Raw genomic sequence first — 16030 nt, 5'->3', positions numbered from 1 at the left:
AAGAACTAAGCATGCCAGAAAAACAACCCAACAGATTAATGTCTTAAACTGTTCTAAAGAGATTAAAGAAAGTTAGAAAATTATCTCAGGAACTCCACTTCATTAGATGACCCAGCACTACTGGCATGACACAAATAACTCCAGATCAGGTGGTATCTTCTTACAGCACAACACAAAGAGACTAGAGCTACAGAGAAGTGTTCACAAAGGACTGGGTCATTTCCAGAGGAAAATGCAGTGACTAATTCTACCACATTAGCAAACAATACTATTGACACCCACAGAGATACAATCATCAACATAACCTTTTAAGGAATATTATTTGCAAATGCTACCATTTTTTGTTTGTTTTTAAGAGAATGAATGGAGACACTCTCCTAGCTTTCAAAGAAATCCTCAATTAAAACAAGGAATATTATCACTTAAAAGATGGGCTCCGAACATGTCAGTTGCTATGCATGGTGCGTAATTCTCAGGCTCTTGGCCAGCATGACTACCTGTTTTGGTTAACAAGAATTTACATGTGTGTAAATGTTACTCAGCTGCTAGGATCCTGAAGTTGTCCCAACACCCCACGGTCACGGAAACAGAAACAAACAGAAAACCTACAAACTTGGCCTGATGACAGAGATAGGAAATTCAACAAGAATGATTCTTACCGGGATTTAAGACAACTAGACACAAGACAGCACAAACAAAATTTGTTCAAACAAATTCTTTCAAAACTCAAGGCTTCCCTAAAAGTAAAACTAGGTGGACTTTTGCCTTTCAAATAGGAAAAAATTTTCCAATTAACAAGAATGACTTTCTTCAAACTTCAATAACCTGGTATCCTCCCTTCTCTTTTCCCCACATATTACTCTTTCTTCAGCTCTTTTCTTCAATATCGCCATATTCCAGCACTAAAATAATGTTCATTTTTAATATACATCAGTTAGTAAATACTGATTTCAAAGATAACCTCTGGAATATTATGTGCTATATCTCCTTTTCAACATGATAGCAAAACCCAAGATCACCTGAGTTTGTAACACTGTAGAACAGCAGGTTTCTAGAAACATAACCTTAGTTCACATATATCAGGTGTGATGTGTTGACCCAGCTGGCAGGTAAGCCCCAACCCAGTTGCTTGCTTACTGCCCTGCAGTGGAATGGGGGAAAGGCAATCAGAAGGGAAAAAGTGATGAAAGGCAAAAACAAACAACCCAACCAAACTCACCACCAGGAGACAGATGTCCTGCCAGTCCCTAGGCAACAGCTACTTTGGGGGAAAACAACTCACCAGTTTTATTGCTGAGCAAGACATTACATGGCATGAAATACCTTTTTGGTCACCTGAGGTCAGCTGTGCCAGCTGCGTCCCCTCCCAACCTCTTGCCCATGCACAGCCTACTCGCTGTGGGGGACAGACTGGAAAACAGAAAAGCCTTCATGCTGTGCAAGCACTGTGCAGCAACAGTTAAAACATTATGTTTATCAACACTATTTTGGTCACAAATCCAAAGCATGTGTCTCCAGAGACCCATGCCTAGACCTCTTTTTAATAGCCCATAAATCATTTCATTAATGGTCCTTGTTCCTTTTCACCAACAACACTACAAGCCCCTATCTTCAAACTGGATTCCTAAGAATGATACTGATATTACTTTTCTTAAGATCACTGCTTTTTCTTCTACCTACATGTTCATCAGCCTTGGGAATTTATTTCTGGTTGCTACTAAATCACATTGGTTGCAAACAATTCAGCAGTTAGATAGATGTCACTTACTACACACACAGATACAGAAATTACTGTGCAGCCAGGAGCACACTCTCTAGCATTGCTCCTGAAATGGTTGAGACAAAAGATTTGCTCCAGAAGGCCACTGCAAGGAATATTAGAAAATAATCTTCTCAAACACGTTACTGTTGAAGTCTTAGGAACATGATACAGTACAGAACTGAGACTATGAACTTCAATCAAAGCCACAAAGAAAGTCAGGAGTGCCATATAAGTGTTCTAAATTACTATGGAAAATCTTACTGTAGTCCAGATAATGCACACATACAACTTGATAAAACAAATTTTCTGCAAAAGCATCTGCATCTCCCCTTTGCTGAAGGACAACTTCCTTTTCCTGACATAGGAGAAAAATTAGAACACACAAGAACTTTGTGAGAGACAAAGCTAGAGAAGACATTTCTCTCAAAAGGAGGCATTGTGAAAAGACAGAATTAAAAACAAACAAACAAACAAAACCCAAACAAAACAACAAAACAAAACAAACACACACACACACCAGGCAAATTCTGCTGCCACTTTGGCCTAAGTATTCAAGAGCTGCTCTTGCTAACGAGAAGATCAAACCTTGCCATGTTTTCATCAGGCTATTCTTGTAGTCTACCCCAACGCAACCCCTCCTCTTCCTGGCTGATCTTCTCAACGCACTATCCAGCTCTACCCAAATACATAAACACAATTAAAAAAAAAAAAAAAAAAAAAAAAAATCTTCCTTTCTGTGCACTCTTTGTCCCAGCTACCTGAGTCTCCAACACAATCATAGTTACAAGGAGTACAGACCTGATCAGTTTATTCTACTGTCATACAACAGCTGCTTAGGTACTAGCAGATGCTTGAGTAGCCAATTAATTACTTCTTAAGCTAAAAGCATCAGGCAAAAATCAAAGATATTAATTTAGTCCTAAAAAGAAATCTCATCTACTGGCACAGGTCTGTCATCAAAGACCCGTGAAAAATAACATAATTCACATGTCACATCAACAAGCAGTGACAGCAACAAAGCATTCAAGGTAATCCACAGTGGCCAGAAGCATAACAAAAATACATCTTTTCTGTTAGTGTGGTGAGGGAAGAAAATTGACAGCAGAATACCAAGGGCTGGATGACTTCCACTGCAATCCTCTTTTCAGCTGTCATCACTGGCCATCTTCCTGAGCCCAGCACAAGTTTCCACACACCTTACTTATGCTGTCATAAATATGACCCTTAACATGCTGAGGTACCCCTCAAGTGCCTATATATGCACTCAGTATGGCGAATAAACATGATGACTTAGAGATCTGTACACAGTTCCAGGGCTACAAACTACTTGGGATGAGAGGCACAGTGGGATGGCTCCCATGACTGTAGCATTGCAGTAGAGGGATACAGGCAGGTTAGGGAGGACAGGAAGGGAAAACGAGGAAGGGGAGTCACCCTTTATGGAGCTCTGCCTGGGGATGGAAGAGAAGCCAAATGGGAATTTATGAGTTAGGATTAAAGGTGACATTATAACGGGTGCCTGCTATAGTCCACCTGACCAGGAAAAACAAGTGGAGCATGCCCTCTAAAGGCATCTATGGAAACACCCAAGTCCTCATGGGGCACTTCAGCCATGCCAATATCAGCTGGAGGGACAATGCAGACAGATAAAAGCAGACCAGGAGTTTCTTGGAGTGCATTGATGGTAACTTCCTGACACACGTGATAGAGGAGCCAGTGAGGGAGGTGCTCTGCTGGACCTCCTACTCACCAAGAGGGAGGAGCTCATTGGGCATGTGAAGATCAAAGGCAGTCTTGGCTGCAGTGACCTTGAGATGGTGGCGTTCAGGATCCTAAGGGCAGAAAGGAGGAGGAAAGGCAACTTCAGAACCCTGGACTTCGAGAAAGCAGACTTTGGCCTTTTCAAAGATCTGTCCAGAAAAGTCGCATGGGATAAGGCCCTCAAAGGAAGAAGAAAGTAAGAAAGCTGGATAATATTCAAGGATCACCTCCTTCCAGCTCAAGAGAGCACCATCCCAATGAATATAAGGCCAGTGACTAGCAGTATACCCCAGTGATCAATACTAGGTTCAGTCCTGTTTAACATCTCCACCAGTGATCTGGATGGTGGGGCAAAGTGTACTCTCAAAGTTCTTTTACAAGATAAAACTGGTATAAGTAGCTGCTATGCCACAGAAACTTGAACAGGCTGGAGAAATGGGCCAAAAGGAACCTCATGAAGTTCAACAAGGAGGAGTGCAAAGTCCCGCACCTGGGGAAGAACCACCCCATGCACCAGTACATGCTGGAAAGCAGCTTGTCAGAAAAGGCCTTGGGGGTCCTGGTGGACACCAAGTTGAACATGAACCAGCAATATGACACTGCTGCAAAAAAGGCAAATGGCAACCTGGGCTGCTTCAGGAACAATGTTGCCAGCAGGTCAAGGTGATCCTTCCCAGCCCTCACTCAGCACTAGTAAAGCTGCACCTGCAGTACTGTGTCCAGTTCTGGGCTCCACAGTATAACAGAGACACGCACATACTACAGAGAGTGCAACAAAGGGCCATGAAGAAGGCAAAGCAACTAGAGCATCTCTCCTATGATGAAAGACTGAGAGAGCTGGAACTGTTCAACCTAAAGAAGGCTCAAGGTTACATATATATAAAAAAATATATATCTATAATGGGTGTATATATATTAATGTATATAAAGGGTGGGTGTATATGTATATAATGTATATGAAGGGAGGGTGCAAAGACAACGGAGAGAGGCTCTTTTCAGGGGTGAGCAGTGACAGGACCAGAGACAACAGGCACAAACTGAAACACAAGAGGTTTCACCTGAACATCAGGAAACACTTCGTTATTGTGAGGGTGACAGAGCACTGGCCCAGGTTGCTCGTGGAGGTTGTAGAATCTCCATCCCTGGAGATACTCAAAAGCTGTTTGGAAACCGTCCTGGGCAACTGGCTCCAGTTGTCCCTGCTTCAGCAGGGGCTTTAGACCAGAAGACCTACAGAGGACCTAACCAATCTCAACTATTCTGTGATTTTCTTCCACTATCGTCTCTCTGCGTTTGTATCAATCACCACTCCTGTCCAAGTACAAGGCAATGCACAAACCAGGAAGGCAAAATTTCACATTTAACCAAAGAAAACATCTAACAATGTAACCACCTAGAACTAGTTTTATTCATGTTACATGGTCCGTGGTAAGAGAGAAACAGCACTATTGATTCAAGAAACATATAGAATCCGGACTGTCGCACAGGTTACAAGGTAAGCAAATGGGAAGTGCAGTGCAGGATCTAAAACAGCACACCCATATAGGACACACCTTGGAATAAATACCATACTCAATGATCCACCTGCAATGTGAGCATGACCTCATACCTAATACAGGTGAAATTTTCACTAGCAATTGATCCAGATCTGTATCAGCAATCATGGGGACACAGCCACACATCAGTCATCAAAAGTCTTGGGTTTAATGCTATTTAAAACTCATTCTGAGAAAGCGCGTTAGGGCATTAAAGGGATCATCCTGTATTTCAGGAGAGATGTTAAAAAAGTCAGATGGCTCATTTTTTTGTCTCCAGTTTTATAGCTCACTAGTTAATAATAGTTTTGTGTGTTAGAAAGAAAACAAGACCATTGGGGGGAGGGAACGCATTAATTTTTAAAATATAAAAAATATATGGTAAAATAGCTCAATGTTTTACATCATCCCTATTATTTAAATATTCACCCCAGGGCTATTTGTACCTGTTTTAAAGAAAAAGGTCTCATTCATAGACCACTGTCCGTTAGGGAATGAAGCTCCTTCCAAGCTGTACAACAAAAATTAAAGCACTTCTCACAATACTGCATTAGTTTATCATCCCTTAGCTTCACAGAAAAAACACAAAACTCAATTTTATATAGAAGCTTAGTAATTTACCATGCCGTACACATATACCAAAGCAAAGCCAAAACAATGTGCCATGCTCTTCGAAGCAATCAGCGTAGTAAAGTATACGATAGAACAATTAAAGGCAAAACCAGATCAGTGATTACAAACTATGATTTCTTAAATGCCAAAGAAGAAAAGATGAACAGATTTAGAGATCACAAATTTAATTTTAAAATACAGTTTTTATCAGGAAAAAAAAAAAAGAAAGAGAAAGGAAAAAAAAAAAAAAAAAGAAACACACACAGAGGAAAAAGGCCTATCTCAAGAACACTTTCAAAGCAATTAGCAAAAAGAGTTAGCACCCCCTATACTGAATAAGTGAGAAGATTATCATGAGAACAGCTGTAGCAACATTAAACGCTATACACTGATCTGCCAGGAAGATTGGGGGGGAGGGGGAAGGAAGGGGGAGTAAAAAAAAAATTAAATCAATTGAAAGTTCAGATAAGAAATACTTAATAGAGAGTCCAGGGACCCTGCAAAATTCAAATCCAATAAACACAGCTATACAGAATATAGGTCTTGCCAAATGATCATTGTCCCTAATGTTACTCATCTGCAAGTCAACAGCTTTTTTCACAGGACTTCTAAAAAGTGCATTCAACACATTACATAAAAATTGGTATGGATTTGAATGGATTAACAGAAAGTTCTCTGCTAGTGATTGTAAATGGGGAATCATCTCATGAGGACATTTCTAGAACAAGTCCCACACAGATCTCTTCTCATCTCAAGGTTATATGATACTATTCTTAGCAATACTAAAGTTATAAATACCCTATTGGCAGAGTTCATGCATGACAAATTAACACAAAAGCATTAAAGATTAAATTCTACAACTAACCTAAATAGACATTAAGTAGAGTTCAGCTGAAGATTGCTTCTAAAACATCACAGTCACAATTCTAGGAGCTAGGAATATTTTCCACAACTACGGGATGAGGACTTTAGTCTGTAAAACAGATTCATTAAACAATTTTGCAGTGAAGAACGATGCCCAAAGCAATGTAAGACTGCTGTAAACCGGCTCCTATTCACAAACTGAAATTTACAGTGAACATAGATAAATCCTATAGTAACTGTTCAACTTCCATAGGACTTTATTTATTTTTACAAATTTGCTGTTAATCAGAAGTTGTTTCTAAAACATATGCAACAACCAGAAAAAAAGGCAAAAAACAGTATGCCTTGAAACATTTTTTACTTCATTTGCTGTTGAATATTTAATATCAATTTTGCACTATTTGCAATTTAATAATAAATCCAAATTTCTTTCATAGGGATGGTGAGACTGCATTTGTGCCTGCATATGTATACCTCCTTGTAAGGAAAGTATATTAGAGATACAGATCACCTCAATCTCCTGAAAATACCAAAACCTACCAATGTTTCTGGAGGTTAATAGTGATCATTCATATGGTGCAGAGACTTCAATATTGGTTTTAGTGGTGGCTTGGTTTGGTTTTTTTTTTTTTTCAATACTCCAACCAATCTCTGTATACTCACTGCCACAAAGGACATGCCGAACAGATGAGTCCTCTGATTGCAAGTCTGAGGAATCGAATAAAAGTTAGTTCACTATTTATTTTATATGTATTTTAGATATATTATACATGGTAAATAAGAAAATCTCATTGATCAAGTCTACATTTATGGGTGAAGAAAAAAAACTTAAATCAAAAATTTTTTAGCAATATTTTTATGCATGATAAATGGTACAGTGTTCCAACACATTTGGTATTATTCTATCCTCCAGTCTCAGGCTATTAGCTGATTATATAGCAAGTCAGAAATAACTCAGTAGTTAATTCTGAAACAGTATCCTACAGAAATTTAAAACTCAGCATTGCTCTAACCACCAACAATACAAGTTGTTTATTTGGTTTGGTTTTTCCCTCCACTCAATGCAGATTGCATCAGGAAAGAAAATATTTTTACTTGAATTTCTACTATTTTAGCAAAATTTTGACTTTAAAATACATAACTAAATTTCATTAAGACATTTGTTCAATGAAGACTGTTCTAAGGCAGGCCAATTTTGAACATCAACTATTAAACGGTTTTATAGTGATATTTTAAGCCTAAGTCTTACTGATTCTTCCAGATTTTTGTTTTAATGAGTTCAGTTACTGGCAAAAATAGAAAACTATAGTATCTGAAAATCAAATAGTCCAAGTACCATCATAAATTCAATTTAAAAAAAAGAATAAGAGCACCAAGTGAAGGCAAAGAAGGACAACTGCAATTTTAAGAAAGTGAAATAACCACTGGGGATACCTAGGGGGGGAAAAAAGACAAACCATCTTTTGTACCTGCAGTTCCTGAAATCAATCTCTGCACTGTATTTCTAAGAATCTAGCACTGGATCCCACACAACGCACAATCATTGCATGCTGCTCTCATAAAATCACTGCATAATTTGAACACAAAAGATTACCCAAAACAGACTAAGAGCTGTAGAAAAGCAAGAAGTGATAGTCACTTTTCTTACCAATGAAAAGCCAGTAAATAAGCCAACTTTCACCACTGAAAAATGTGGAACTGGTTACAGCTTTGACCATGTCAGTAAAGCACTACAGTTCAAATAAATTTTTCCAGGGCATACAGCTTCTCCTCCTCAAGAGGTGAGAAGAACACATTCAAACAACTGGCTGGCTTAAGTGAAAACTGATTTCACATGAGGTCTCATACCTTGTCCTTAGCTGCACACCCTAAGTTCCTGGGTTTTTTTTCCTTCTTTGACTAAAAGCAACCACAAAATGAATACTCCATGAAATCGTATGCAGGCAAGTTCCCTGACTAATAACCAAGTATACCTAAGGGCTTTAGGAAAACTATCAGACAAAGATGCAAACCAACTGATTCAGAAAGAAATATGCATCTTTAGTCAAAGCTTATCTGTTAGTAAAAGTGAAAGAGTCATGAATGACTGAACTGCAATAATTTATTCAGCATCAGGTGGTAGGAATGACTGTGAAACTGCCTGAGTTCATGAGCTCAAGCCATTAGTCAGAAACTTCTGATCACTGGAAATCAGCGATCAACCAGAAGAATGCATAAGCCTCATGCTCCTCTTTGCACAAGAAAAAAAAAAGGAAAGACCCTACTCGTAGAAAGGTGACTAAAATTTTTCTGTGAAAGGGTTTGGTTGCAATTTGTAGAACTGAAGTGAAAAACTGTAATGTGAACAAGATAAAAGACCACTGCATCTAGATGAAATTACTCCTGCCTCCAAATGAACCCTTTAAGAATAGGTGAACCTTAGTACAGGAATATAGCTGAAAATAACTGCCAAACAACAACCAGGAGTCTGTAGTACAGACATTTCCCTATAGAAATTATGAAACAAAGAGACCGACAAGTTTCATTCGATCAAGAAACTTGTAAGAGGCTCATGAGAACAATTCTCTAGAAAGGAGTAAAAGGCGGCAATAGCAGCAAAAAAACCCCATGAACATCTACCACATCCTGCAAAAACCATCAGCCTTTTATCAGATGATATTTCCACACAGCATCAAAGGAGGAGAGTAACTAATGATTTCTGTTGTTTAAAACAGGCTAGCTGTACTATTTCTATTTCAGTGCAGCCCCTGCATTACACCTATTGCCTTGAAGACACAGGCTTTATCACAAAACCCTCAGACAAAGCATTACCATCTGTGTATTACTGAGGCAAACACATGTATGTGATCCTGTATTAGCAACAGCAGACTGATAGAAGCAACTATTCCCTCTACTCAGCAACTTGTGAAACCATATTTGGGGTACTGAGTCCAGTTTGGGGATCCCAGTAAAAGACAGACATTAACATACCAGAGCAAGCCCAGAGGAAAGCTTCCAAGATGGAGCGTATGATGTACAAGTCGAAATGGAAAGAAATGGGTATGTAGAGTCTTATGTAGAAATAGCTAAGGAGAGGATGAATTTTTTTTTTTTTCCCTGTCTTCAGCTATATAGTAGAAGTGTAGAGAGAAGATGAAATTGAACACTTGGAGGTACACAGAGAAAAGACACATAGCAACATACACAAGGTGCAAGATGGGAAATCACAAGTACGTATTACAATTTTCTCACAGTTGTCAAACAGTGGAACAGGTTTCCCAGAAAGACTGCAGAACCTCCATCCCTGGAGTTATTCAAAACTCAACTGGACATGGCCCTGAGCAATTTGATCTGGTAGGATCTGCTTTCAGAGGGAGGTTGGATCAGATGACTTGCAGAGGTCTCTGCCAATCTAAATCATTCTATGATCAAACAGCAAGTCTTTAGAAATACCACAACTGCCACAGATGCCAGGAACAAAGAATATTAGCACAAAGGCTGTGCCCGTATCCACGGGCTCAGCACCTGGAAACCTGGCAACCATTTATCTTGCTAATAGCACATTCAGCTCTTTCTTCCATTTCTGCACAAGTTCAAAAAAGAGTATTAGGAATTATTTCCCAATAACAGAATATGAAATAGATAGATATAAAATTGTGAGCTAAAACCAATGGAGGTGTTTCCAAGTTCCACCACCTAGCCTGCATATCTGCCCTTTGGTTAGAATTGCCAGAGAAGTACTAAAAAGTTTTAGTGAGAGAAGCAGAAGACCAGAATAGAGAAAACAGTGGTTGTTTTTTCCTTCTCAATGTTATTCTGCCATTCAGGATTTCTAGCTACTGATGTAAAAGACAAGCTGCATCTTCCCTGACGGCTGTTCTGTAACTAGTTCTTATGAAAATTTGTCCAAGCTGGCCAAGTTAAACTGCAATTGACTGCATTATTGAGAGCTCTAAGGTACCTTTCCACCCAGTCTGGTAAAAGTTCTCTACTGGAGTCATTAACCCAGAGATAAGTAAGAGATCATTTTCTGAGATCAGTTATATTGTGCAATGTGATTTCAGTTATGATGCTGATAGAAAATGGGGAAGAGCAAAGAAAAAAAAAAATTTCTGGCAATACTCATATTGGCTTGGCAGTGAAACAGATCAGTAAATGGTCTCTCCTGGTCACCCCTGCCTTTTTACTTTGTCTTATTGTCCTCATCTTTGGATCCTTTCTATGATGTAAACTTGAACCTAAATAGGTTCTGAATAGCTGTCAGCACCAGACATTGACTATTTAAGTCCCATTTGTCAGTACTGTTATCTACAACATGAAAAAGAATGTATTGGTGTCAAAGACGCCTGCTTTCAGCTAGCTTCTTTAGTCTCTAACTGCAGCACACATGGATATTTGTAACTTCCAGTGAAGGTTCAGAATCACAGGCCACCTTCACTGACTAATTCAAAACCAGCAACTTCAGTTTGTATCTTCTCATTTCAGGTACCAGAAAAGGAGCACCAGATGAAGTACTATAAGAAAAGTAGTCTTTCTGGAGAAGTAGCACCTGTTATCTGCTTCTGTCAAATACCTGAGATTATCACATTTAAGTATCATTTAAATGAGATTTTTAAATTTGAGACATTTAAAACATTTTCTACCATTTTACCTTGCCATCCTATCCTTTAGATTTTGCTTCAAAACATCCATTCAACTAAATAGGAAAAATGAAAACCAGAAAAATAGTTGTCTTCTCTAATCAGCCCTTAGAAATCAGTCTGCTTCTGTGCTTGAGCTCCTCTGACTATCAAAAGGCCACTGGGGTGCTAAAGTAGGGTCGCAGCCTTCTCTACCTCATCCCATCTTCTGTTCTTAGAGAAGAGGGGAAATGAAGCACATGAACAACCCTAACATAGTGTATGAATTATTCTCAACCATATAAACTTATTTTTTTTATATTATGTGGAATATTATATGTCTTAGTCTCAAAACACAGAAATTGTCTGAAAACCTGAAATGTAAATGTTTTTCCTCTCCTCATATTCTTAAGTACATGGGATAACAAGTTTCTATTTCCCAAAGAAGGAACATTCTGTGAGGCCTCTACAAAAAAAAAAAAAAAAAAAAAAAAGGTTGTATACAAGTAATTATTGTGCAAATAAAAACATTTCAAATAGAAATTATTAAACACCTTAAAATAAGTATTTTTCCCCTCTAAACAAACTGTCAGTATTCCAAGTTGACCCAAACTGCATTTGTCACAAAATCTGCAATTTCACTAAAAAAAAAAATGTGGTAACTTATTTTCTAATTTGCGTGAAGGACAGAGGGAATGTACGTGATAATGACCTCTTTGAGAATTCTTCCAGTGCTAAGAGATTACTTGTGCAGACATCTCCTCCCTTTGATAATCCATGACCTGCTTGCTAGGAAGGAATCCTGCTCTATTAACCCATAAGAATTCAAATTTTCACTCAGCTTTGACCTCTCAGGAAGCCATTCTGCTACATAACCCACTTATTTTTCCCCCTCCCACTGTCCAGTACACTGCTGCTTTATAAAATATTTGGGAGCCCAATGTCTCCCTCTCTTTTCAGTTCCTCTGACCACTAGGAAGAGAAACCAGCCAGGGAGTAGCTCCAGTTCCCTACAACACAATTAGAACTTTCCTCCTCTTTGCCACTGTGCCTTACACCTTGTTGAGGAAGTGTTCTGATGGACCAAAATACCTTCACGAAAACATCTGTACACACAAATTGGCAGACCCCACTCATTTATGATAACTGCAGAATATGTTTCATTAAAAGCTGCTAACAGGTAACGTGGCTGAACTTCCATAAGCAATCTTAAGCCCTCCTCTCCACACACATGCGCAATCACTTTTGACTTAGGTACATCTGTTTCATCACACTCAGTGAGCACACTGAAATAGTCTATTCTATTCCAATATGCAAACAGCATGAGCATACAGCATAGGATTGTTGGACGAATCATCTGCCTATAAATTTGGGGGTTGGGGTGTTACTGGGTTTTTTGACAGTCTTACATTCTTACAACTTACATTTTTCCAAAAATACTGCAAGGATGCCTGTTAGTTTTAAGATAATATCTGACCTTCTTTTCACCATTCTATGCAGTAACAGTAACATTTCCAGTAGCAAATTCGTGGGAAATCCGCATCACACCTGGAAGCCGGCAAGTTAAGATTAACAGAGTAAAAACTTTCCTACTGCTCCTTCCTTTACCACTTTCTGTACTCTCTCCCCCAGTAAGACCAGAACAGCACTGTAGCATTTCAAACTGGACCCAAGAAGTGCCACAGACAAAGAATAACTCCAGTACTGTAGAGTTTTGGTTTAAGATGGATAAGCTCACACCGCAACTGCATACAGAGTTAGGGCAGCACCCCACAGACCGATCACGGGAAAGAGCTGTAATCTCACAAACTCATGTAACTACTGAAGATTTTTGTATCGCTAAACCACAGCCTGAGAGGGCTGACTGCAATAAATACATTCGAAACAGCAAGAGACCCCAGTTGGAGTATGATTTTTTTTCCTTAGGGTGATCAGACCTAACTAACCTCCCACAGGAATACTTTTGGTGCATGTTGTTGATTTAATTTCACTTCTGGTACAAAGGAAACTGAACACACACGTAAACCCCAATACCTGAGCAGCAAGAAAGAAGCCTCATCAATAGAGGCTTCGATTCTAAACATGGTACTGCATAAGTCTTCTTTAGTAAGAGGATGTACTTCCAAGATACCCATTGAAGAAGAAACATTTAAATAATGAAGTAAAACTCCAGCTGCATACATTATGTAAGATGCTAATAGTTTCACCTACTTAAAAAGATGTGGAAGCTGTACTTTGCTTTCTAAATCATACACCAACTGCTTGTAATTAAAGTCCACTCTGATACTGCACTATTGTCCCATAGAAAGAAAACGTCCAAATAGACCCTAGCAGCCTCATTCTCTCACTTGCAAGACAATTACCTCCATTTCAGCAGGGAAACGCTGACCGACAAGAAACTCAAGAACTCCAACACATGATACATTCCCTAATATTCTTTTTGTATTTACTTTAACCGTAAGAATAATTGATAGGTATGTCAATATTGTATGAAGTACTGTAAGCATGGGAAAAGAAACTGCACCTTGAAAAGGTTTACAAGCTAAATAGAAGATTGTGAACAATAGGAAGCCAAATAGCAGAAAGATACTGGTCAACGGGAAACAATTCCTGCAGATAAAGTGGTCAAATCAATGTGGACGTTTTGTAGTAATGACTGCAGAGAGGATTTTTAAGCACTGGGGGCAACGAGCAAGATGGATTTACAGGTATTTAGGTAGCACCCTATAAGCAAGAGAAGTGCAGCAGAAAGTGTCAACGTTCCCTGGAAAAAAAGGAAAACATTGCCTCGCTGATACACCCCCACCACAGTGACATGTCACAGGGCACCATACAGGATACCACTTGCCTTAGCTCAGAGGTAAGGCTAACCAGTTCTGAAATGATCCTCCAGCGAGAAAAAGCCTGATGATGGTCTCTTAGAAACAACGCAAGAGCAAACCAAGAAAAAGAGCACCATTTTTTTTTTTTTTTGGCTGACCCAGACTTGCACAGTTTTTTTACGTAGATTTTTTCTTAAAGAAATGGCTTGTTTCCCCTCTGAAATGGTTCTTTCAGAAGTGGAAGTTAACAAACTGTAAAACCTGTGAAGAGAGGTCTCACTGACAGAAACAGATAACAAATATTCAAACTGGTTCTTAATTTCTGTTCACACATGCTTTATTATTAACGCTGCTACTAATGACTTAAAAGATGAATGCATTGAAGTGAGTCCAGCAGGCAGCTTCGCAGTTCATTCCTGGTTCCTAGCATTAATTTATAACACGACGAAACGGTGCGCTGCTTTCTTGCCCCACTTTTCCATCCTAGTAAGCCAAGAACATCATTCACCTACCTCGAGACAGCAGCTGAATCTTCTAGAGCATTTGAAATCCACAGAACAAAGATGCGGGGTTAACACACGCGTTACCGCCGCCGCGACGGCCCGCGCCAGCCGCCCTGACCCTCCCTCGGCAGCGGGGCTTGCGTTTCCACACCCCAGACGCCCCTCGCCTCCCCACCGCGGTGCCCGCCGTGACAGGCCGGGGTAGGCGGGCGGAAAGAGGGGTGAGCACCGCCGAGGCCGCCCCACAGCGCCTGCCGCCCCCCGGGCCTTGGCGCCCACTCCACCCTCACACCCCCCCGAGGGGGCGGCTCCGGACTCACCGATCCCGGGGGCCACATAGATGAAGTAGAGGCAGGAAGAGGAGAAGGAGAAGAAGAAGATGAAGGCAAGCATGGAGCGATTGGAGACCCGCAGCACCTTCCGGAACAGTGGCATCCTCTCTCCGCGCCGGCGGCCGGCCGCTCCGCTCAATCCCGGCGAGCCGCGGCGGCGCTTCCCAGAGGGAGGCGGCCCGCTCTTCCCATGGATCGGGCAGCGAGAAGGCGGCGAGGGGGCTCTGCTCGGCCCCTTCCTCCCTCCCTCAACTCCCGCCGCCTCCCCGGGAGCGGGCTTGCCGGTGAGGGCGGGCAGGGGCAGCGGAGGGGGGAACGCGGCGGCAGCGCTTTGTGGCCGGCCCGGCTGTCCCGCTCACGGCCGGCCGGCCGGAGGGGCCCTGCCTTCCTTTGCGCTGCGCCTCCGGGCGGGCTGAGCCCGCCGCCGCGGCTGGCAGGTGACGGCCGGAGCGGGGAGGGGGCCCTAGCGCTGCCGCGGAACTCGGGGAATGTTCCCGCCGCTGCTCATGCCGCCGGCCGCCCGCCCTCCCGCCTGCTGCCCCCTCACAAGCGGCGGCGGCGGTGGCGGCGGCAGCATCCCCGCTGCCGGCGGGCAGTCACCTCCGCGCCCAGCCCGGCCCGGCCCGGCCCAACCCCGCCGCTCCCGCCTCTCCTCCCGCACCGGCGGGGAGCGCGCACTGCAGCCGCGCGGCACGACCCCGGCCCGGCCCCGCCCCGCCGAGACCCGGCTACTGCGGCGGTTGGAGCGTGCGCGAGCCCCGGCGCAGCGGCGGCGGCACTGCAGGGCTGCGGCGGGCGCGCGCCCCGCCGGAGGAGACTTGAGAGCGAAAGGGGCGGGGAGGGGGGGATGAAGCGCCGGCGGTTTGTGCCGCCGCTATACTGCGGCGGCGGCGCGCGCGCGGCCCTGCGCCACGGGCCAATGGGAGGACGGGGAGAAGCGAGCCCTCCGTCCTGATTGGCTGGTGCAGGGGGGCGCGAGGCGGCCTGGCCCGGCGTGGCTGGGGTCTCCGCGGCCGTCATGTGAGAGTGCGGCGGGAAGAGCCGTTGGGGAGCCGTAATGGGGAGGGCGCTCCCGGCAGGCGAGGGATTCCTTTCCAGCGCCCCACCACCTCGGCGGCGATCGGCCGGGTCCCGCGGGCAGGAGCCCTCCGTGCCCCTCGGGAACTCGGCCCGCTTGCAGCGGCGGTGCTGTACCCCCGCTCGCTTCCCCTGCACGGTCGGTATTGCCTCTCCGCCAAGCG

At 42.5% G+C, this 16030-nt stretch overlaps 1 protein-coding gene across 4 annotated transcripts in view; it reads right to left on the bottom strand.

Moving 5' to 3' along the window:
- Positions 1 to 15494, bottom strand: part of B4GALT6 (beta-1,4-galactosyltransferase 6) — a 33069-nt gene extending 17575 nt beyond the window's left edge. Inside the window, exons 1-2 of one of the 4 annotated variants that reach the window (XM_032920019.1) lie at positions 6304 to 6308; positions 4695 to 4698 (exon numbers count right to left, since the gene is read on the bottom strand). Coding sequence is in view for 3 of the 4 variants with exons in the window: in XM_030490253.1 (XP_030346113.1) it covers positions 14778 to 14892 (115 nt within the window). In the remaining variant the exon portion in view is untranslated. Of the gene's footprint in view, positions 1 to 4694; positions 4699 to 6303; positions 6309 to 14777 lie in introns of those variants that run through there. The other 3 variants (XM_030490253.1, XM_030490244.1, XM_030490262.2) reach the window with 3 other exon arrangements.
- Between the last annotated feature and the right edge of the window lie 536 nt (positions 15495 to 16030).

This window comes from Strigops habroptila, chromosome 1 (assembly GCF_004027225.2).
Source record: "Strigops habroptila isolate Jane chromosome 1, bStrHab1.2.pri, whole genome shotgun sequence".
Lineage (NCBI taxonomy): Eukaryota > Metazoa > Chordata > Aves > Psittaciformes > Psittacidae > Strigops > Strigops habroptila.
Note: the sequence above shows the minus strand (reverse complement) of the source record. Positions and strands in the feature narration are given on the sequence as shown.